The sequence below is a fragment of the Anguilla anguilla genome, chromosome 6 (genome assembly GCF_013347855.1).
Source record: "Anguilla anguilla isolate fAngAng1 chromosome 6, fAngAng1.pri, whole genome shotgun sequence".
Classification (NCBI taxonomy): domain Eukaryota; kingdom Metazoa; phylum Chordata; class Actinopteri; order Anguilliformes; family Anguillidae; genus Anguilla; species Anguilla anguilla.
Genome location: NC_049206.1, coordinates 9208731 through 9232273, shown reverse-complemented (window position 1 = coordinate 9232273; position 23543 = coordinate 9208731). Strand labels below are relative to the sequence as shown.

At 50.8% G+C, this 23543-nt stretch overlaps 1 protein-coding gene across 8 annotated transcripts in view; it reads left to right on the top strand.

The window, feature by feature from the left end:
- The window catches only part of ssbp3a (single stranded DNA binding protein 3a), a 54533-nt gene extending 31829 nt beyond the window's left edge, over positions 1–22704 (top strand). The window contains exons 5-18 of one of the 8 annotated variants that reach the window (XM_035422921.1): positions 8252–8341; positions 12362–12442; positions 13385–13444; positions 14642–14708; positions 15538–15614; positions 16847–16935; positions 17192–17240; positions 17612–17647; positions 18444–18498; positions 18659–18729; positions 19654–19732; positions 19992–20020; positions 20250–20351; positions 20725–22704. In XM_035422921.1, the coding sequence (XP_035278812.1) occupies positions 8252–8341; positions 12362–12442; positions 13385–13444; positions 14642–14708; positions 15538–15614; positions 16847–16935; positions 17192–17240; positions 17612–17647; positions 18444–18498; positions 18659–18729; positions 19654–19732; positions 19992–20020; positions 20250–20351; positions 20725–20835 (996 nt within the window). In that variant the 3' untranslated portion in view covers positions 20836–22704. Of the gene's footprint in view, positions 1–8251; positions 8342–12361; positions 12443–13384; positions 13445–14641; positions 14709–15537; positions 15615–16846; positions 16936–17191; positions 17241–17611; positions 17648–18443; positions 18499–18658; positions 18730–19653; positions 19733–19991; positions 20021–20249; positions 20352–20672 lie in introns of all 8 variants that reach the window. The other 7 variants (XM_035422923.1, XM_035422922.1, XM_035422926.1 and 4 more) reach the window with 7 other exon arrangements.
- The last annotated feature ends 839 nt before the right edge of the window (positions 22705–23543 follow it).

Below are 23543 nucleotides of genomic sequence, written 5' to 3'. Positions count from 1 at the left end.
CTATTTGCCTAAGTGCATAAATACAGCTTCGGGCCACCAACAGTGCTGATTGGTTGTGACCCTGAAGTCATCAGGGTCAGAGCCAATAGGAGTCGTCAATACATAATCTTTCAACATAAAGCTAGATACCATAGTAGGAGAGAGAGGGAAATGGAGACTGTAGTATTAGGGAGCAAGTGGGTGAGAGTAGGAAAGTTGGTAAAATAGGCACAAGGAAAAACTAAAGGGTATATTTGCCTGTAGTTGCCATTTGTGAACTGTGAAAAGGGGATACATTCAGCTGGATGTGTTTGGGGGAGGGCGTTCAAGTTTGGGATAAATTCAGCTGGATGTGTTTGGGGGGGGGGGGGAGTCTGTTCAAGTTCTGATCAGCTCTGACCAAGAAAGACGTTGTTGTAAAGGTCAGGTGACGGAATCGAGGAAACACGAGAACGCTAAATGAGTTTCAGCGCAGACTGGAAATCGAAGCATCTAAAAATGTAATTAAATAAAGCGTGGCCCTGTTCCTGTTTCATTTGAACTGGGAAAACCTCAAGGAGCCGCTTTCTGTCGGTTTGAGCTGGCTTACTGGTATCGTCACGTGGAAGCGATTGTATTTCTTCTCCAAGAGGATGGGCAGACTTTGTCCTCATTACTAAATATAGATGGTACAGTTGGGGCCTTTGACAGCGAGAGTGGCACCCCCATAGATGGCTTAAACCAGCAGACATCCGAAAAGTCAGCAAAAAAAGCCATTTCCCTCCGCGAGAGAGGCTCTTCCTTTTAAAAACGCGTTCCCCTTCAAGCGCACTTTTTCGATCGGAGGGATCAGCGAAATGTCAGGCGACGCGTTCTGAGAGGACGCCGCTGCGAAGCGCTTACCGTGCGATCGGTCCCGTCTGCCTGCGGTGTCTGACGGGGACGGGAGGAACTGAGCGCGTGCCAGACCCCGCTCCTTCGTTACCGGGGGGGGGGGGGGGGCAGTGGAGGAGTGCAAAGGCCTCTTTAGGGAAATGGCTGAAGATCAGAGGCCTGGTATTCTGCATGTCTTCCATCGGGGAAGGCATCCGTGTAACCGTGGCGATCAGGAAGCTGTGAGTATTGGGTGACTGCTGCGGTCTCTTCGAAGTCCGTTACACACGGGGCCTGCCTAAAAACAGGACGTTTTGGTTCCTCAGAAGAGAGCAGGAGGCTAGCAGTCAGTGGCAGGAAGGGAGTCTTGCCCTTGGGTAGGGGTGGCTGTGTAGCCCAGTGGCTGCCAGATTACAGCCCTCCCCCCCCCACACACACACACAAGGAGAGGAGGGGAATGTTAACATCCCCCCCTCCACCACCACCACCACCACATGCCATCCTGTCACGGTGCTGATGGCAACAAATCAATTAATGTGGGGCATCAGAGAGGCCAGACGGGGGGGTGGGTGGGGGCCGGGGCCTGGCAGCTTGGGTCTCTGCAGCCGGACAGCGGTGGGCATGTCATCGCCGCGAGGAGGAGAGGGGAGGGGCCTCAATTAGCGCCGTTACGGGCCGGTCCAGCGGAGCCCTGCTGGGCCGTGTCTACAAACCGGCCCTGCGTGAGAGCCTGGCCAGAGAGGGGCCGGCCGTCTGTGCCCAGAGAGCAGGGCCACGGCCCCGTCCCCCTGAGCTCCACCCCCTCCCTCTCTCACTCACTCACTCCCCCCTCCCTCACTCACTCCCTCACTCCCCCCTCACTCACTCACTCCCTCCCCCCTCACTCACTCACTCCCTCACTCCCCCCTCCCTCCCTCACTCACTCCCTCACTCCCCCCTCCCTCACTCACTCACTCCCTCCCCCCTCCCTCACTCACTCCCTCACTCCCCCCTCCCTCCCTCTCTCACTCCCTCACTCCCCCCTCCCTCACTCACTCACTCCCTCCCCCCTCCCTCTCTCACTCCCCCCTCCCTCACTCACTCCCTCACTCCCTCCCCCTATACGGCAGCAGCAGTGACACACTCTCTCTCTCTGCTTCGCAGTGACACTACAGTCTCTCTGCCACGGTCCTGCTGTTTGGACCGCTGCGGTGGTTAAGCCTGTGGGGCTGTTTTTGTGTACAAATCAAAAAGGTTTTTTCTCCGTCTCTGTGGTTGGGTTGGGGCTGTCACGTCCAGCTCTCTGCAATGGAACAGCTGTCTGGCTGCCCAGTGGGCCTTCTCTCCCGACTGGGCTCAACAAGCACCTAGCTCTTCTGTGTGTGTGTGTGTGCGCATGCGTCTGTGTGTCTGTGTGTGTATGTGTGTGTCTGTCTGTCTGTGTGTGTTTGTATGTGTGTGTGTGTCTGTCTGTGTCTGTGTGTGTGTGTGTGTGTGCGTGTGTTTGTGTGTGTGTGTGTGTGTGTGCATGCGTGTGTGTGTGTGTGTGTGTGTCTGTCTGTGTCTGTGTGTGTCCGTCCGTGTTTGTGTGTGTGTGTGTGTGTGTGTCTGTCTGTGTCTGTGTCTGTGTCTGTGTCTGTGTCTGTGTCTGTGTGTGTGTGTCTGTGTGTGTGTGTGTGTGTGTGTGTGCGCGTGTGTGTGTGTGTGTGTTTGTATGTGTGCGTGTGTGTGTGTGTGTGTGTGTGTGTCTGTCTGTGTCTGTGTGTGTCCGTCCGTGTGTGTGTGTGTGTGTTGGGCGTGTGGTAAACAAGCTCTTCAGTCTACAGATAGGAGTTTCCAGGAGAGGCCCCTTTAGCCCTGCCCCTCGCCCACATCCCCCAGCACACAGCTGATCACCCCTGTGCCTGTCCTCGGGGGGCCCATAACGGTGGGACAGGCCTGTGTACCAGCAGACCTCACCCTACCAGAGTCCCAACATCCATCACCTGCTCCTGGACCCCAGCTGCCAGGGTTGGGGGGGGGGGGGGGCGGGGTCCCAGCCTCCTCTTACAGAATCCCCAGCTCACCACATCCATCCTATTGTGGTTGTTTTTTGTTTGTCCTCCTCCATTCCGCACCTCTTTATTTGCTGAGACACCACTGGGCGGGGCTGGGACACACCGCTATCTGATTCCTGGGCTCTTTTGACTGGCTGCTCGGTTCCGCGTGTAATGGGGCCTAATTAGCATTAATGGCGGGGGTGTCTTGATGGGCGGTTCAGTTGGGACACAGACATTCGAAGGCTGTGGAGAGAAGCCAAAAAGGGTGTTGTGCTTTAGATACGGTATCAAAGCACACAACAGCCCCCGCCTGTAGGCCCAGCGTTCTGCCTTTAGGGCACATCCCCGTTCCCCCATCTGTCGGCCTACACCCTTCGACAGACCCTGTGACCAGGGTTGCTTTGTTTTCCCTTTCATAGAATGTGTAATTTGCTAAATATCATAAGTGACACTGTGACACCTCTGCCACCACCCCTTAAATTTTTTATAGTGTAAGATCACCTACGTGATTAGAATGTTCTTTGCTGAACATTCTAATACTCATGTTACAATCATTGCTGGTAATTGAAAGCAATGGAATGCTAGAACACTGGCCTTCAATTTTGAAAATAAAACATTCCAAAAATCCTGCTCTTCGAAGGGTTAAATATGTAGCTGATGATTTTTGTGTTGCAGGACTGTAGGAGCTTTCAAGCTATGACTTATTGACCATTTGCTTCACTAGGGGGAGGGGAGCAGTGGGGGAAGGGTTGAGGGGGGCGGGGGGGGGGCATTATGGTCAGCAGAATCGGAAAGAGGACCGAAGAGCATTTTTTTTTTTCTTCGTAAAAGATAAGCTGACGGCAATACATTTCACTTTTGGAGTACATCAGTATGGCCGCTTGTTTTGGGTGAGGGTTTGGGCTCCTCAGCTCGATGGGCTGCACCTGCCCTCCGTAGCCCCGCAGGCCTGTGTCTAAGGGAGCCTGTGTGTAATGCCTGGTCCTTCAGGGGGGGGGGGGCTTAGCCGCAACCGTTGTGGCCCAGGAGCGATTTATCAAGGTAATAGACTCCTAATAGGATTGTGGGTTTATAAGCGGTGCGACCCGCCCGACCGCTAGCCTTGCGTGAAGGTTGCCGAGGGGACGGCCGAACGCGGCAAGCGTGCGTGTGCACGCGTGCGAGGCGTCGGTCGAGGCGACGGGTTCTCTAGCGTTTCTCACGGCGCCGATGTTCGGTCCGCCTCGCTTCTGCCGATCACGCGTCCGGGTCTTCGTAGCGTGGTCCGTGGTCTCTCAGAGGCATACGGCGTGTTTTTAATCGAATGTTAACATTGATAGAAGTGTGATTTCTGGTTAAATAAAAACTTGCTGTGAGATCTTCAGGTTGTGCCCGCCTCCGTCAGTGCTTCTGTTTAAGCATCGCAAATGAAAATCGTTTTTGGGAATGAGCGACTTTCATAATGGATTAAACCCTCGGTGCTTAGCAGCTCTGTTTGGTTAGTATAATCTGTCTGTAGCTTATTATATCCGTCGGCTTTATCAGTGTCGACAGCGTCGAGCTCAGTTGTTGTCAGGAACCATTTGGCGAGCAAATGTCACAACCACAATCTTTTGAGACCATCCTGTTCAGTTTGACATTTATTAGATTACAGTTATAGATGTAAATTGCTTGTGTAAAAAAAAAAAAAAAAACACCCACAAGAGCATAAGCTTACCGATGTGAGAGGTGCGGGGAAGCCCGTGACTGCGTGTGTGTGATAACGGTGAGGTGGTAGCTACCCGATTCCCGGTGTAACCGGATCGCAGGCCGGATCCCGAGCTTTTTCGGTAGAGTCCCGGCGCTTGTTGGAAATCCCGCGCGTCTGTCGCGGTGCCGCGATAAGGCCGGCTTCAGATTTGATTACAGGAGGGGAGAGCCCCGCGGATTGGCAGGTGCCCGAGTCCCGCTGTACTGGAGGCCTTACTGCTGGATGCTGGTCTCTTGCCCTCTCTCTCTCTCTCTCGACTCTCTTTCTCTCTCCACTCAAGTGGGCTTGGCTGTCATTCAGCTGAGGGGCTGATAGAAATCAGTGGAGTCCAGCATCACGAGAGGCCCCCAAGTTTGGGTAAAAAAAATGTAATTTGCATGAAGGCATCTATGAGTTGTTTAAAAACAGGGAGGAGTCACACACACACAGGCGGAGTCTTACCAAAAGAGGCGGAGTCTCACTAAAAGAGGCGGAGTCACTCATTGCTCTTGCTGTAAGGAGGGCAGGGACAAAGCGCTCCTTTACTAATATGAGTTTGGTGCTGTGCTGGTTCAAATCCGCTAACCTCTGCACAGATCCCTCCACTTTCAGCTACGATAATAGCTACTATTAACATAATAGCGGCTGTATTTAATTTAGAGCTCTGTGTTGCTGTAATTTTATATTCCTTCTTAACGAGCCTTACTTCCTGCTTAATAGAGTATGGATTAAAATAACCTTTTAGTGCGATGTTGAGGCAGCGTTCTGTAGTAGTTAAAGATGTTGAAAACCTGAATATCACTGGTTTGTGCTTCGCCGGAGTGGCCTGCTGTCCTGCTGTGTAAATGGACCACAGATCAGACCTGAGCCGTGTAAGATCCGATTGTCCTCTCAGCTAATGATGCAGTGTGTGGTATGTCAATATACAAACTGAATTTTATTTGTGTGGAAGGTGAGGATTGGCTAACTGCTCGCAGGTATCGAAGCCGTTTAGTCTTTCCTCGCGATCCAGAGGAATCCGGTGTCTGCCAATCGATCGTCGCGTTAATCAATTCCCCAGAGCACGCTGGGAAAACCGGTGGCTTGTGAGGGAGAGAGAGGAAAGAGAGTGAGACCGGCTTGGTAGTATAGACTGGGTCCCGTGCACAGCATCCAGCCCGTCTGGGCTACGCATCACACACTCTTCCACCGACACTGCAGAGCTCGTTTGTAGGAGAGAGGGGAGAGGGGCTGATACATTCCAAGCCCCGCCCTCCCATTTCTTCACATGGGAGGATGAACAGAGAGGCATTCTGGGAAAGGTGATCCTGGTGGACTCATGAATTTATGCAATAGCTGTTGATCCCACCATCTCAAAGCTGCTTCACAGTGAAGGGGGAGAGGGGGGGGGGGGTTCCATCTCACCACTGTGTGTAGCACCTGATTTCTGGGAGAGGAGGAGCTGTCAGTCAGGGCTGGAGAGTTTGACCAGGTCAACACAAGTGATGACAGATAGACAAGGTGAAGCCCAAAAGCCTCTTGACCACCAAACAATGGACAGAGTGATGGGTTGTGAGAAAATTATCCAGATGGAACCCAGGTTCTTTGATCCATCTGTTCTGTTTCTCACTCTTTCCATCAAAGATGAGAGCTATTAGCTAGATACGCAGGAGCACCTGCAGCAGGAATTTAAATGTGAATTTGTCCACCTTGAACTGAGGCATTCGCATGTTTTCCAGAGGGGCGCAAAGGCTGTTGTTTTTTTCCATAAAAAAGTTTTAGCTCTGCAATGCATTTCAGGACTACACATCCCTATTCTTGGGGTGTCAAAGACGAACGAGGCAACATGAAATATGGTGATGTTGAACTTGACACGGGCCTTGAGGCGGCTGTTCCATAACTCCCGTTGAACGTGTATTTGCATCGTGTCACTTTACACCAGTGCCCTTCTGGCACGCGACTGTCAGCCGTTACTCAAAGATTGACCTGAAGATTTGCAGCTTTGGGAGCACCCAGGCTCAGCTGAGAGACCTTGGGGGTTAAAGTCACGCTGTTTGAGAGCAGAGCTCACTCGCACAAAGCAGACTATCTGGATTATTTGTGTGCTTTGGTCTTGGGTTGCGGAGGGATTGAAAGGTAGGCCTCTCTTCGGAGCCTGGGTTTTTGGGTTGGCCCCCCTCTGAAGAGCCCCAACTCCACACTCCGCTGAGTGAATCCTGGTGTGCCCGGGTTCGAGGTGCTATGGCAGCTGTATGTGCAGATGAGCTCTTTCGCCACTGTTTGGAATTGGAGTGACTCCGTATTGGTGCTTGCGGATGATGCAGCCATGTTATGCGTCCTATAGTTGTGATAGAGTTCCACAAAGTGACACACAAGTGACCACAGTGTCACCGAGAGAGAGAGAGGGAGGGTATGAGTGTCAGGATGGCCCCTGCCCATCGCTCTCTAGCACCTCCTCTGGTCAGCTGGGGTCCTGCGTTACACAAGCATGAGCTGTGCTGGCACGTTCGAAGTTACGATCAGCCAATCCAAAATGTGTGGGGAGGGGGGAGGGGGGAGGGCAGAGGCACACATTTGCTTGATGAGGTCACTGTACCCCGTCTCGGTCTGCGGGGCCCCACGGTGTGTACGCTGGTTTTTATTACAACCCAGTTCAATTACCACCTTGATTTATCCACCCCTTCAGTTCAGAGCAGGCGTCTCAATTGATTAAGCTTAATTAGTTGTTCAAATGAATTGTTCCACTAATTGAACTGCTAATCCTAATCAATTAAGCCGAATACCAATCTGCATTATTAATGTGTTTATGGGGCTCAAATGAACCAAAGTAAGTTAGGGAAGTACTTTTTTATTTGTGTATATATTTTTTTTTAAGCTTTTTACGTGCGTGTTTACGGTTATTACGTTTCGGCGCAGGCGTAGGGAAGGCTTTCCCCGCTGCCGGCGCGAGGCGCGGCGAAAAGGCGGTGTTTCATTAGCCGGGAAAAGGCAGCAGCGCGTCCGGTGGCGTCGGCGTCGGCGCGGTGAGCCGCTCGGGCTTTTATTGAGCCAAATTGATTTGAGCGGCAGCCGAGCACGCCGCTTCCTCCCCGGTAATAACCGCTTTGTAGTTAGCCACCGGGCCCCAAGCCGGGCCCCAAGCCGGGCCGGGCTTCGGCGGGGCCCGCGTCGCTAATTAGCACATCTGAGGACGGTTTGTCTTTGGTGCCGGGAAAGGTCAGCGGTCCCCTCTTTTCCTCCTCCTTTCATTTATTTGCGGCGCGCTGTCACGTCCTAGATTATCCTCCCAGCGGTGGGCCAGCGGCGGGCCAGCGGCCGGGCGTTCGCCGGCGGCGGGCGGGTTCTCGCGGTCTCGACGGACGCGCGTCATTCTGGCGCTTATTAGCGCGCCGCGGCGCAGCTGCCTGCTCTAGGCCGCGTACGCGCTGTCGCACTCGCTACGCGCGGCCGTTTGTTTAGCCGCCTCTTTCCTGGAAGGGGTCTGAGCTCAGTCCCAGTCCCAGTACTGGAGTGTGATTCATAACCAGTGTGTGTGTGTGCGTGCGTGGGCGCGCGTGTGTCAGTTCTTGGGTGGTGGGGGGTATAGGTGCAGGGATCCATCACCTGCTTATGGATTGTTTGTCATCGCCCAGCTTTGCTGCAGGCCGTGTCATCCTGGAATCCCTTTGACCTGTGACCTCTGACCCCTGACCCTTGCCCTCTTCGTCTCCTGCAGAGTGCCGCCGCAGCCCCCAGCCCAGTGCTGGGAAACATTCCCCCCAGCGATGGCATGCCCGGCGGACCCATCCCCCCAGGATTCTTTCAGGTGAGACTCCTCCCCCTTAATCCCCCAACTCCACCACCACCACGTTGCCCTCTCCCAGCACTTCTGCTCCCCACACTACAGCACGGCACAGGGCTCAGAGGTGGGCAGGGCTGGCTGCTCTGCTCCTGGTTACAGTGGCTCCACCCTGACCTCCGTCCGTCTCGATCACTGAGGTTTTTCTGTGCGGTCACTCCCAAAATGCCCTCTTCCGCCCTCGCCACAGGACGGTGTCCCAACTGTCTGGACAGGTTCGCTGAAAATCGGTGCCGCCCACCTGTGTGTTACCGTGGAAGCGTGGCAACCAGACGGGTGTCTGCAGCGAGCGCCATTAGCGCCGTCCCGGGGTAGAGTGGAGCGTGTGGGGGGGGGGGGGGGGGGAGCGCTGCTCTCTGCAGCTGCCAGCTGCTGGAAGTCTGCTGCAGTTCATCACTGCCAGCAGCGCGCCAGCGTGCCAGCCTAGCCGTAGGGCCCGGCGGGCACCGCACGGCGCTGGGCACGGCCGCGGGGCTCCACACCGGGCGGCGAGGGGCGGGCAGCGGGCAGCGGGGCACAGTGCGCCGGGACCAGGGCTCTCAGAAGACCCGGGACCACACTGGCAGCCCAAACTAACCCGAGCCACATCCCAGCCTTTATAAATGATTTGCACTGCTGGGAGGGGGGGGCAGGGGGGCGAAGGGGGGGGGGGAGGTGGCTGCCGAGGTCTTACTAGCACTGATGAAATGGAAAGTTGCACATAAATCAATGTCTCCTGCCCCTGTGTTTTGCCATGCATCAGCAGTGAGCGTGAAATATGTTCCCAGATAACAAAGCCCCCGGCCCGCTGCCCGGGTCTCTACTGCCCCCTAGTGGAGCCTCGGCCCGGCTCAGGGTTACGGCTGCGCGCTCGGCGCCCGCGCGCTGGGGCCCGTCGGAGGCTTTGTCTCCGGCGGCGGCGGCGGCTGCGCGCTCCTCTCGTGACAGCGGAGCGGCGGCGTCGCGGGCGAGTGTGTGATACAGTCGTGAATTATTACTGAGCGCCGTCGCCGTTCATAAACAATTTGCTTAAGTGACGCCGCGCAAAAGGAGCCCGCCGCGGTTATTTTCCATTCCGCTCTTACGGTAGCGCTTGTTAGCTGCAAAAACTTGACAGTGGAGTCAGTTTTTTTTTTTTTTTTTTTTTTTTACTCATTTTTTTTCCACAACAGATTTTTTTTTTTTTTTAATCGTCGAGCACTATAATCAGTACGCTCTGTACGCGCTGTACGCTAGCTTAAGCCCCAGTGCTATCGTAATGCTATTGTTCGGTTACCTTTTTCCATATGTGAAGCAAAACACAATGTCCCAGCCTGCCTTAGCGAGGTTTTCTAAGCACACCGAGGGGTGATGGCCGCATGACTGAGCCTGGCCTGCTGTTACCTCATTGGTCAGAAGTGGGCAGCTGTGATTTTCGGGTTATGAAAACGATGTTGGACTGCACCGCCGGTTTGCTGGCTGACGGGACGCCGACTGTAGGAAACGTGCGCGGTCCTGAAAAGGCCCGCGGCTCTGTGAGCGGACGCTGCGCTCGCTCGCGGATCCAGGAAGCGGCGTGAAGGAAACGACGCAACGCGGCGTGAGTCCGACGGCCCTCGCACTGAAGTGTGGCGTTCCCGGCGTAGCTCCAGGAAGCGGGCCGGTTGTGCGAAGCGCTCGTCTCTGGGCTCAGGGCTGGCGCTGGGAGAGGGTAATGGCCAGACCGAAAGGCCAGCCCCTCCCCCCACACACCCCCCCTCCCGTTCCGATGCCTCCCTGCGGGGTTTAACTGGAACCGGGCCTGTTTAGCTCAGCACGCAAACCCGCTCCGTCCCACGGCACACGCCAAAACCCCCCTCTCCCGCCCCCCCCCCCAGTCAGCAGGAAGTGCAGCCATTCTGTGCAAAAAAAAAAACAAACGAAAAAAAACTGCAAGTCCAGGATGGGTGTGGGGCACTGTAGATGGCCTATCAAATAACACGTTCCTTAAAACATTTACATTCTTCACATTTAGCTTAACGTTGTACATTGATCTGTTTATAGACAGTTATGCAACCTTATACATTTAATGCAGCAGTGAAGCATTTAAGCATTTAGAAATGTGAGGGACTAAGGGCAGCTGTGGCTGCGGTTTTAGCATTTTACATGGGGCGGGGGCGGGGGGGGGCAGCAATTCACAGCCATGAACAGACTGGAGGGGGGTCTGTGTTGCCATGGATAATGTTTCATGTTCTTCAAGTGTGACTCTGCCTCTTATGATCATTTGAGTGGCAGTGTGGGGGAAAACACTATTTAAAAAAGCATTTTCTTGTCTAGATGTGTATTTCATCACATTTAAACAAGAACATTTTCACCTCATCGGTTAACCTTTAAATGAAGGCAGGGACCACACTTTCAGAGTTAATGTCGAGTCCTCTCTGAAATTAGCAGGAAAAATGGGGCTGTTTGTTTTGCACTTGTGTGAGGAGGCTGAACACACAGGCGAATCTCCGTGGATGAGCTCTGGGTTTTCGGTGCGCTCAACCATCTGCTCTGACTGTTCGGCTGCCTTTTCGTCACCCCCCCCTGCCCCTCCCTCCTCCCCCCTCCAGCGCTCTCCAGGCTGCCGGTGTTTGGAAACAGGGCGGTCCTCGAGCGGGCCTCGCAGAAAGCCCGTTCCCCCACCCCTTGGCTTGTTTCCCCCCCCCCCACACGCCGCGCGCGGCTCCTTACAGCCGGCCCGGCGCTGGCAGGCGCGGGCCCCTGGGCGGCACAAAGCCGGCGGCAGGTGCGGCTGCGCCTCTCCTTCGGCACGCGCCGCGGCGCCCTAATTTCCGCGCTCCCGGCCCTTTAATTAGGCCCGGCTCTAATCGTCGCAATTATCGCCGCGGTAACCCTCCCCCCTCCCTCGCTCCCCAGTTTGGCGACGTCGCTCAACGATCGCGCGCGGAAAACCGCGGCGCCGCTGATTAACGCGCGTCGATTAAGGCCCCCGCGGCGCGACGGCGGGCCGGCACAGAGGCCAGCGGCGGCCCAAGCAGCCCGTTCAGAGCGCCGTGGAGGACCTATCCCATCAGCCCCCTCACCGCAAATGGCAGTTCTCTTCAGTCCAACCCTAGAAACGCAAATGTCTGTGACTGAGTGATTGAGTGAGTGATGAAGTTACACGATTGGTCGGCCGAGTTACGGAGTTACACCATTGGTCGGCCGGTCCAGCCATATACTAGGTTTTGACTTGCTCTTGTTTATAATGCACTTCAGTCCACTGCCAGCTCAACCTGTAACAGATCTACTGCGTCTGAGCAGAGGCAGTCGGCGGCCATGTTCTGTAGGCTGGAGTTTGCCCCTGAACCTCCCCCAGTGCCTGACCGGGCTGTACCATTAGCCCCCGGGGGTGCTGTAGCGGTAATGGTGTTTTCGGGGAGCGTTGGTTTTACCCTGCTGCTTTGGGATTTCACAGTGTGCTGTTTGGAGCTGCGATTTTCAGGACACACGACCTCCACACAAGTCACGATGACTTCATGTTTGCAAGCCCTTAATCAAATTGCACTGGTTCTCGGTGTTCACCATTACAACATGCCTGTGAAATAAATACTTGCCTCTCGGGGGGTTTCTTGAAGCCAAGCGGAATGATTTTATTTGTTTTTATATACCTGTTTTTTTTTTTTTTTTTTTTTTTTTTTTTAACGTTATCCACCACTGCAGGGTTTTCTAGTGGTTAAATGTATAAAAGTTTCAGAAGTTATTCTATTACTGCCATGCCTATAATTTCTGCCACCTGTACTCCCTTTCTCGCTCTTCTTTACTATTTCTCTCTCTCTCCCCTTCTCTCCTTCCCTCTCTCACTCTTTTTCTCTCTCTCTCTCTCCCTCCCTCTCTCTCTCTGCTAAGCTACCCCCTGGCTCGCTCGCCCTCTCAGCAGCTGTACAGCAGCTTGCTCGCTCGCCCTGCAGCAGCAGCACCTGTGCGTTTGCTCTCTCTCTCTCTGCGTTCTCTCTCTCTTGCTCTGCGGTAACCGGTTCCCTTTTCTCTGGCTTTCTAACCCCTCAGGGCCCCCCTGGCTCCCAGCCCTCCCCCCACGCTCAGCCTCCACCTCACAACCCTAACAACATGATGGGGCCCCACAGCCAGGTAACCCCCCCACCCCCACCCCCCCGGCCCGCAGGCCAGTCTCTTACCTTTCCCAAAACGCCGGCCATATTAACCTGTAACCTATAAACACAGTGCAGGGGTCCCCCGGTCCTGGAGATCCACAAGGTCTGTTGGTTTTTGTTGTTGCTCAGCACTTAATTGAGATGATTACTCGGTTAAATCACCTCACCTTGTTTCTTCGGTCTGGATTGGTTGCTGATTTTTAAACTGATAGCAGAAACCATAGAATCCTGTGGCCCACCAGGACCAGGGTTGGGGACCCCTGAGTTAGACAATAACTTGCATTTCTTACACTTTTCTGGTCCCTGTCGCTGCTGGTATTTGGGATGTACTTCTGTGCCTTGCTTTATTTGGGTTATTGGGTGGTATTTAACTGTTACTGTGAACTTTTCTGTCTTCTCGTAAAAAAAATGGTGATGTACCACATTCAGACCATGTGGAACAGGACCAGACATTTTCTGCCAAGTTTAGATACTGGTACCGATGAACATGCTTCAGGCATAAATTACACACAGCCGTGGCATTTCGTAGGTACAGATGTCAAAGAGCATGAAATATAATCCCGTTCGTCAATGAAATATCCGAAGGTTGACATATTCTTTCCTTAATCCAGTCTGTAGTCTACAGAGCACGGCGGATTCTGCGTTTAGCCACCCAAATGGAATGTGAGAGTGTGGATTTTAGGGATGAAACCCACTGCTGTCTGCTGAGCGTCGCAGTGTATTCCCTTTCATTGCCGCTCGCAGGTGGGCAAAGATGGCTTATTGTTAGCGCGTGACGAGGCTTTAGCGTCGGCGGCGGAGGCGGGCGGGGGGAGGAAGTGATGCGCGGCGTCTAGTCGCCGTCTCTCCTCTGACGCGCGCACGTGTGCGTAAAGGGCTGAGCAGTGTGAGAGCCCGTGTCCCTCTTTTGTGTTCGCAGCCTTTCATGTCTCCACGGTACGCGGGCGGCCCACGACCCCCCATCAGAATGGGAAACCAGGTATTGTACCGGAACCCGCCGGCGCCACCTCACCATGGCAACGCATGCTCGGCACACGCCGCCATTCTTCCACCTTCCACTCCAAATCTGGCCCTCCGGATCCGCCCACCTGACCGTGTCTGATTTCTATTGGTCGATCCACCACAATGCGAGCGCTTTTATTGGCTCTCCGTGGCCGCCGTGCCACGCCCAGGCGTGGGATACGCGTCGGCCTCGGTCAGAGTGCGCCTCTGTCTCACATTAATGCGGGGGTGACAAAAGAACATTTGTGTTGTCAATGTACAGTGTAATTTAAAATATCAATCTCTTTCTCTCTCACTCTCTCACTACCTACCTCTCTCTCTCTCCTGCAAATGCAGTAAATAATTAAGTAGATTTTTGCTGGGACACAGTGTTAGTTTAAGGCAGAGATGCAGGCACAACAGCAGGCATTATTTTGTGAAACCCTTTTGTGAAGAAGCATCATATGTTCGATGGTCCAGTCACAATCCCATACAGAAAATATTTCACTTCAGAAACAGTGCCTTGAGCTTGGTAATACCATTTCCTGTTTGAGAAACAAAAACAGCTCAACCCTTGTAGTTTTTGTAGTCCTGCCCAGCCAACTCTCGACTGTGTCCTTCGTCCTAGCCTGGTAACCTGGTTATGAGGGCGACTTTGTTACTTCTTGTTATTCCACCTTTGGGTCCAGGGGTAGGTGTCTGTTGGAAGGGATATTTATTTGTAGTCAAACTGGACCAGCCTGAACTTGTAGAGCAAGTCTAAAGTAAGGCCACTTACTCTGCGCCCATTGACAACACAAAATGTTACTTTGTGTGCCAAAAAAAACAAGTTCTTGGTAAGCCTTCATTTCCTGACTGACGCACACCTTTAGGGTTTTATGCAGTAGCAGGCAGGCAATGCCTGAATGTGTGAGGGGAACAAATGGTTTCATTTATCATCAAAGATCACATATTCATCATTCATCAAACAAAAATCATGATGTATGTGCATGATTAATGCTGTGGGTCAGATGTGTGTGCTATTTCCCATAAATCCAGTTCAGTGTGTGACGTTCAGTGAATGTCTGAGCACTGTAGAGTCAAACGTGACATGCTTGTCCTTTCTCTCTCTCTGCTTCTCCTCTTCCATCTGTTCCGTAATCCCTCCCTCTCTCCTCCCCCTCTTCTCCCCCTCCCCCATGCATGCTCTCTCCAGCCTCCTGGGGGGGTCCCGGGGGGCCAGCCCCTGCTGCCCAACACAATGGACCATGCACGGCAACAAGGTAAATGGTAAATGGTAAATGGACTGCATTTATATAGCGCTTTTATCCAAAGCGCTTTACAATTGATGCCTCTCATTCGCCAGAGCAGTTAGGGGTTAGGTGTCTTGCTCAAGGACACTTCGACATGCCCAGGGCGGGGTTTGAACCGGCAACCCTCCGACTGCCAGACAATCGGTCTTACCTCCTGAGCTATGTCGCCCCAAGGTGAGTGCTGAGTGGGGGGGGGGTCTGTCTGCCCCCTCCCTCCACAGAGCACATAGGCAGAAGGGAATGGTTCAGTACGGAGGAAGGGAGCAGTTTGTAATGGAGCCTCCTGCTTTTACATTACATTACACTGCAGTCCAGTGCTTAGCATGCAGTCCTATCCAGAGAGACTTGAATAGGTCGCATTTTCACATGCAGTTTGCTTATGCAGCTGGGCACATTACTGCAGGAATTGAGGTTATGTTCTTTCTACAAGGGAACAACAGCAGCCCTCTAGCTGGTAATTGAAACTCACAATCTTTTGAGTTTTTATAAGTTAAGGTTTTAATGCTTATTGTTGTAAGCTGAGGTGGACCCATCAGCAATTAGCTACACAGAAATATCTATATGAGCTGATCCCAGAACAGGGTAACTTTCCACTCATGGTTGTATCAACTCTTCAGAAAGAGCTGTATGAGCTGATTCCAGAACTGGTGCATTTTCTCCTCATAACTCTGGAAGTGCCAGGCCTTACCATGAACCCAAAGTTTTTTTGTTTGGGAAAGGGGCATTAAAAAATGATGACTGTGCCTGTCCAGTGGGGTCTCCTTGTGCCTGAGTGCTAATGCTGTGTGTTTGGTTCCAGGGCACCCCAACTTAGGAGGACCAATGCAAAGAATGAACCCCCCGCGAGGGATGGGCCCCATGGGACCGGGACCCCAGGTATCCCACAATGCCTCGCTGCCGACCAGTCACACGAAAGCCATCGGCCAAAGCGCGATTTTAATTCTAGCTGGAAAAAGAAGTTGCATCTATCTTTTTGGTATCAATCCGCCGAGGGCGTATTCGTTTACCACGGAAAGTTGGGATGTTCTTGCCTGAGCAGTGCCAGCTCTATGAACGCTAAGCTCTCCCGGAAACCCGAGCCTTGTCTTAAATGTTGTCATTTGGCAAGGGCTGATTGGCTCTTCAAAACGCGTGGCCTCCTCAGGATCCTAGCCCTCGGTTTCGGTAACATTGAGACCGCTGGCTGCCGATGCCCCAGCCTGATAAATCCAGCTCATTTTGGGCATAGCAAGCGCCAAGGGGCCAAGATTAATATTTAACAAATAGATTGAATACGCAGCGTAGTCACTGGAACCCTTTGTTCCCCGATGGGCTGTTTCTGATGGGTGTGTGTAACAGTGAGCGCCATGTTTAGCGTAACGTGGGCCAATGGGGGAGCCTTTCGAACTCCTCCTCGTTTAATCCCTTTATTGTGTGTGTTCTTTGTCCCACCTCTTATTGTCCTCATCATGTAATGTCGTGCGGGATGCATCCTTCCTCCCGACGTTTCCATGTTTCATTAACACTTTGCGCTTCGTCATCCTTTCTGATTCTCCTTGAGAACTGTTTCCCCACATCGTCGCCATAATCCAATTGTTTTACATTGACTCCCAAGTACTGGCAATTGGTCATTTTTATGCGCGTCAATTTGTGTGCATTTCAAGCCAACCTACACAATTCACCTCAGACAGTCCGTAAAAGTTCTGTAGCTAGGTTCATTATCGGCCCTTGTTGTGCAACAGATTCACTAGTTCTTTAGTGAGAGTTACAGTAGTTGCACAACACATTTGGTGAGGCTGTATGACCACATCTGCTTCCCCATCCACCCACATAGACAGTGTTTAAAATTATTTTTTTGGTCCTTACAGTTATGTGATCAAACGCGCGTTAGTTAATCGTCTCTGCTTTTTGTCTGACCCGCTGGCGCCTCGTAAGCACAGAGCAACGAGCGTCTGTGCATCTGTCTGTCCGTCCGTCCGTCCGTCTGTGCCTCTCCCATTCCCTCTGTCACTCAGTCTGTCTGCTGTGACTTGAGGCTTCTTCATGCGGGTGCACTTCCCTTCGAACTAACCCCCTCTTTTTCTCTCTTCTCTTCTCTTCTCTTCTCGGGTGTCTTCTGGTTATGGTAGTCTGATCCTTGGTTATCATTGCAGAACTATGGCGGCGGAATGAGACCTCCACCCAACTCAATAGGGCCCGGCATGCCTGGGATGACCATGTAAGACACTCGCACTCCCGCTCCCGAGCAAGGCTCCCCGAAAAGCATGCGTCTGAAGACGTCCCCCCTTATTTTTCATCTTCCCTCAAGCCCAAAGACGGTCACACACACGTTAAGCTCAGAAAATTTGAATATGTCCGTTCCTTTGTTTTTTTGGAAAGGTCCGATTTGAGACCTGGCATGGCGTTTTTGTGTTTTTTGCTTTCTTATGCAACTTGACTAGGCATTGAACGGGGTTTCCTCTTCTTTGTTGCAGGGGCCCTGGGGCTGGTCGTCCATGGCCCAACCCCAACAATGCTAACTCGGTGAGTATGGGGGGGGAAAACTCAGTGACACTTCGCTGCGTCTCCCAAATATGACACTCCCAAGTCAACTGAAGTATTTTCCATGAAATGAGTGTAATAAAATTTCAGTTTCTTGCTCATGTCTTGCTTAAATCTGATTGCAGGAATATTAATTTAGTACTGGCTCATAATAAGCCTGTTGAGGTTCAGTGAATGGTAGATGATGTTAATATAAAAATTTTAATATAGATGTCTTGTGATAAGAGTGCACTACCTTTGAAAAAGAACAAAAGATAGAAAATAATTGAAATATATTATAGATGGACTAATATATAGTGAATTATAGATGTACCAGTACAATGAAGATACTGAATGTGTGTTGTTGTTGACAGATCCCCTATTCATCGTCCTCTCCTGGCACATATGTGGTAAGATTATTCACTGAAGCCTTTGTCAGTGTTAATTACTAGTCAATAAATCTGTCAATGTCCAGTGTCTTTTATGAAAATCAGTAAGAGCTGATAAATTTCAGCAATTCAAATTCAGGAATTAAAAATGCGATCACATGCTTCAGCATAAATTAAATGGCCATTTGGTTAGTTGTAGTCCTTCCATATTCAAAGCATTCCAACATGGCTGCCAGGTTTTGGCGGCTGTTGTCGAGTGGAAAGCTTGCACAGTGGAGCTCGCGGGAGAGAACCTTGGCCACTAGTCCCGGGCCTTAACCCCTTCCTGTCTGCTACCTGCTCGGATGTGTTGCTCACTGTGCCAAACAGGAGGATCTCTTACCGAGCCGGTGTGCCATTGTTGCTCTCCTGGTCTGTCTGTCTTGGAGAGGAACAATGGCACACTCTGTTGCTGGTGGAGTGAAGGCCAGTGTGTGTGTGTATGTGTGTTTGTGTGTGGGCCAATCCCTGCTCATACAACCTAGAGTGCTGAGTTCACCTTAAGTGACTCGTTCAGTCGCATAGCTGAGTCCCTGCCAAGCCCTAAGCCTAGCGCCCTAGCTGTCGCCCTTGTGATTGGACGACCATAGTAGCACAGACGTGTGGCGAATTGTCAGGCAGTGCCAGCTCTTTACATTACATTTATTTGGCAGATGCTTTTATCCAAAGCGATGTACAAACGTGCACACCAAAGGTCATTGGAACAACTACAAAACACAGGTCTGATAAGTTAAAATACTCTTGCATGTGTTAAATGTTTGTCTCTTCCCCCAATCAGGGTCCACCTGGAGGAGGAGGCCCCCCTGGCACACCCATCATGCCCAGTCCAGCAGGTACGTCCCACCCGATGCCATCTTGGATCCTGACCGCTGGGCTTTGTCACTGATGGAGCAGCTTTAGCCCTTGAGACGAGGAGCTTTTTCAGTTACAGGTTTTAGAGTTAGCCGTTCAATCAGCCATACTGAGGAGACCCTCTTAATTCTTCTCTTTTAGATTCTACTAACTCCAGTGACAACCTCTACACAATGATCAACACTGTACCACCGGGAGGCAACAGATCAAACGTGAGTTCCCCTGGTACCTGCACAGCCCTGACCCAGGGCATGTTCTTCAGCACAGACTCCCCCTGGAGCCTTAAGCCCCTCACAGAAAACATGGAACGGTGTGGGAGTTATTTGGTTAAAAATGGTTCCAAATGTAGGTTATTGTGCTGGCACTCAAGTGTGTGTGTACAAAGGATTGGTAACTATGTGTGGCCATGGAATGCGATAATTATGGATATTCATACATGTCTGCCATAATATGGATATCTGTGTGCGTGCATCCATTTGTCTGTGTGTGTGAAAGAGTATGAGAGTTAGAGTGTACTGTCCAGCATCGATCATGTTTTTAAGTGCTTTAACAGATACACTCCTTAAAAAATAACAACAAAAAAATGAGTGATACTGGTGTGTTTGTGAGCCGGAGAAAAGCTGTGCCTGTGTGTCCTTGGCTGATGGATGTGTGTAATGAGCAGCGGCGTCTCAGTGTGTCTCCTCCTCTCGCAACCCTCCCTCTGAATCTCCCACAGGAGCCCACACTAAACGATGTCCCTCCCCTCCTACAGTCAAAATCATTTGTCAGAGTTGTGTGTGTGCTGACCATGCATTGTCTCTCCCTCCCTCTCTTTCTTGCTCGCTCTGTCTCTCTCACTTGCGCTCTCTCACTCCCCCCTCTCTCTCCCCTCTCTCTTGCTTGTGCTCTCAATCTCTCCCTGTCTCTCAACCCCTCCCTCACTATCTTCTCTCCCTGCCTACCTCCCTCCCTCACTCCCTTTCCCCCCTCTCACTCTCCCTCCCTCTCTTTTTCTCTCCCTCTCTCCTCCTCCCTCACTCTCTCACCCACCCTCTCTCTCTCCCCTTCCCTCCCTCTCTCCCCCCCTCTCTCCCCCCCCCCCCCTTTCTCCCCCCCCTCTCTCTCTCTCTCTCTCTCTCTCTCTCTCTCTCCAGTTTCCCATGGGCCCTGGCTCTGACGGCCCCATGGGGGGTATGGGCGGGATGGAGCCACACCACATGAACGGGTCGTTAGGTAAGCCCCGCCTCATCGAGTGAAAGCGGAGACGCTGAACTCCTCGTCGATGGCATCGATTCCCCCGTGTGGGGCTGCCCGCCTGCACGTTCACCGTGGGGGAGGGGGGGTGGCCAGGTGTGGGGGGGGGGGGGGGTTAAAGAGATGACCGAGACACAGTGTGGGCACGTTTTGCTGCAGTGTGTACACTTTCACTTTAACAAGCCCCGAGCCTCTCACATTAAAGTAACCTGCTTCCCCTTTCCCTTCCGCCTCACAGGGTCAGGGGACATAGACGGACTTCCCAAGGTGAACATCTTTACTTTTAAAGTATCTTTTCCTCTGAGGTTATGATGTCAGTTCAGGACTGTAGCAAAATGTACTCTGCAAGGATATTTGTTACTATAGTACATTTGATCACATCTATAAATTGTTTGACCGTTGAAATATTGTCTCTCTTTAACGTGTAAACCTCTCAATGCCAATCTTGGGGTTACTGAATTCTTTTTTTTTTTTTTTTACACTTCCATATTGACAGAATTCTCCCAACAACTTAAGTGGCATTAGTAATCCACCCGGGACCCCACGGGACGACGGGGAACTTGGGGGTAACTTCCTGCACTCCTTCCAGAACGAGAACGTGAGTGTCTAGGAAACCAGGCCGCTGAGTACTGGGGTGGGGGTTAGGACTGGAGTGTACTTTCCTCCACTCTCTGCTCTTGCTACTGCACTACCGGAGTGGTACTGCTTACCCGAGTACAGTTAAACTGTACGTCTGCAGTTGTGCATTTCTTGGTGAGCATGTGCAAGCGTGAATGGGGTGCTGTTGTGTTTGCATGTGCGTGCATGTCTTTAGCGTGCGTGCGTGAGTGCGCACGTGTGCACGCGCGAGTGAGCGCACGCGCGTGTGCACACTTGGTTTGAGTTTGTTTCAGCCCTCTCCTGTCTCTCTCCCCTTCAGTACTCCCCTACCATGACGATGAGTGTGTGATTCCTCCCCCTCCCCCACCCAGGACAAGACTCACTCAGACGTACTCCGCAAGATTCAAGAGCGTATGCAAGAAGCTGCCAAACACTTCGGCAAGGACCCGGGGAGACAGCCTGAGTTTACTTTCATGCAATAATACGATGAAGCTGATGGTAGTGCTGAAGATGACGGTGGTGGTGGCGCTGGATTGTGATGAGATGGACAGCAATGAAATTCAAATGGCTGGACTTTTTATGTTCCAGTTAAAAGAAAAAAAAATGAGTACATAAAAAAACAAATAAAAACGTTAAGGAAATTCCCTGAAACTCCCCCTCCCTCTGGCCACCCAAGACATTACAAAACCAGCTTCTGGAAGGATTGGATACATACATGATGCATTTCCTATTTTGGTTCAGTAATTTGTGTTTTTTTTTTATCCTGTGATTTGAAAAGAAAGAAAATGGAAAAAATAAATTTTAAAAATGTGAAGTTGACTTTGCTTTCACCCTCAAACTTTGGTGGGGCTCCCCACATTTGGATGCTAGAATAGCAGAATGGCAGAAAACAATCAGTTTCATTTAAACTGGAATCTGAACAGCATATACACACACTGTGGACTCGATTTCATTTAAAGATGTACTGTACAGCAAATTTTTCACATTTTTCCCCCACAAATGATGCTGTCATCAAGCTACAGTGTCACAACTTTTCAACCCTGTTTTTTTTTTCTCCATGGAACTCTTAGAAAATGCCTTGGACGTGGTGAAAGTTTGTATTACTTTTTAAGCGCTGTTTTAAGCTAAACTGACACATCATTTGGTTTGGACCCAATGTGGGAGAAGTCTGCTTCAAAAGGCTTTGCTTTTGTTAAGTGTAAGTGGATTTTTTTCCGTTTTTGTTTTGTGCATCTCCTCAAGACGTGGACTCTTTTTGTGACTTGCCCGCAAGACTAAATTCACTTCGGCGAAAATAAGGGATCCGTAGGTAAGGACAAAGAGATGGAGAAGGACTCGTTTCATACAAACAAACCGCACTGCTCAGTGTACCTCAAAGATGCATTCAAGGAATTTCAAGGAATCAATGACAGTTCTGTATTGACCCGGTGCGTTAAAATGTTATACGACAAGCTTGGTAAGGAAGATAGGAAGAACGTGTTTATTTCCGCGCTGCGTTTCGTGTCCCCTTTTTTTATTATTTAAAAAATGTTTCCGACTGCTATTCCGCAGGGGCGCTGTGTTTGCAAATAACGGCGGGTCTTTGGTCAGTGTGTGGCAAGGAAGGCGCGGGAAAATGACGCATACACCGTCGCGCCATCGCCTCGCGCGAAAACCGAGGTCTATGTACAGCACACTACCTGTAGATGGACTTTTGTAAAAGCCCACTTCTATTGAAAAGTGTATCATGTAATGTATAAAATATTACCTGCCTGGGCATAACTTTGTGCTGGTTATTGAACATTGTAGCTGTTTCAGTGTTTCTTACCTTGTAGTCTGGTTATAATGAGAGAAAAAAAGTAATTATACACTGTAGTTTGTGTTCAATATTTGTTTAATGTTTATCAAGGAATGTTATTTTTTCCACCTTCCTGCAATTACCTTCCCCATTTTAATTTTTTTATGTAACGTTTGATGCAGATTTGTATCAATTTCTTTCTGCACTTACAAGTATGTCATACTTTTAGAACAGTGAACTATTTAAATATATTTTATGGGTCTGCTATAATTGTGCAGACCTGTGGCTTATAGTAGGTTTCCAAAAGTATGGCAGTCTTTGTAAGTGCAGAAAGAATAGATAATGCAAGAATTTGTTTTAGTTGTATTGCTGTAAATGTTTGGTCCTCTGGATGAATTGTTTTCCCTTATTTTACTCTTAAAGCAATGGGGGGAGAAAAAGGATCATTTAGAACCATAATTTCTACAATAACTAAATTATTTTTCTTCCTGAGTATGGTATGGAATATGAACGATCCCGTTGTTTTTTCCCCACCCCCTCTCCATACTGTAATAAATATTAACATGGAAATGGAGCTCGTCTTTGTGCTGGTTTGCCTCTGTTAGCTGTTTAAAACTGTTGTTTTTGGAGGTGCATCACATTTAATCTCTCCCCAGTGTCTCCCCCAGGAGAAGCATCAGCCTACAGGTTCAAAATAATCTCCGACTGTGGGAATAAGTAAAGATAGTGAAACGTTTAAGTTGTTGGAACAACCGTCCTTCTGATTTTTGTGCAACATTTATCACCATATCTCTGCCACAGACTTTCTCTGAATATTCCATTCTCCATTCAAAGAAATTTTCCTCTTTCCATAGATGATCACAGCAGGCTGCTATGATGTCCTTTAAGGTCTAATGCTCGGCTGTAGTCCCTGAGGAATGGAATCAAAGCTTCTGGAGCATGATGTGGTCCAGTGACATGTTGAAGAACCAAAAAAGTAATGTCTGGTCCTGGACAAATTTCACCCCTCAAGTGTCTATATAAGGGCCAAATAGTGGCAGTGCCAGGAATTCTTCCATGATGGTTGGTGCGAAGGGGGAGCTAGGTCAATGCATGGAGCGTGGTGATAATTTATTATTTTATTGTAATATGTAAAACTAAGAAAAAGCTTGGGGCTGTGCTGGTGCTACGCAGGCTCGTGGCTAGGGTATGGCCTTTGCTGCCCCCTTGCTGCCCCCTTCCTTCCCCCTCCAGTGTTGCCACTGGGGGGCTCAGAATGTGTAGTATTCATCACCGGTGCATTGGCATGTTGCATATGCACTCACGTTTCCAAAAAGCGACGCCGCACTGATTTAGGGTTGCATGTCACCAACGCAAATAATACTGATCCTGATCCACGTCCCTCATGGGATCGTCTGATCAGGATTAAACGCG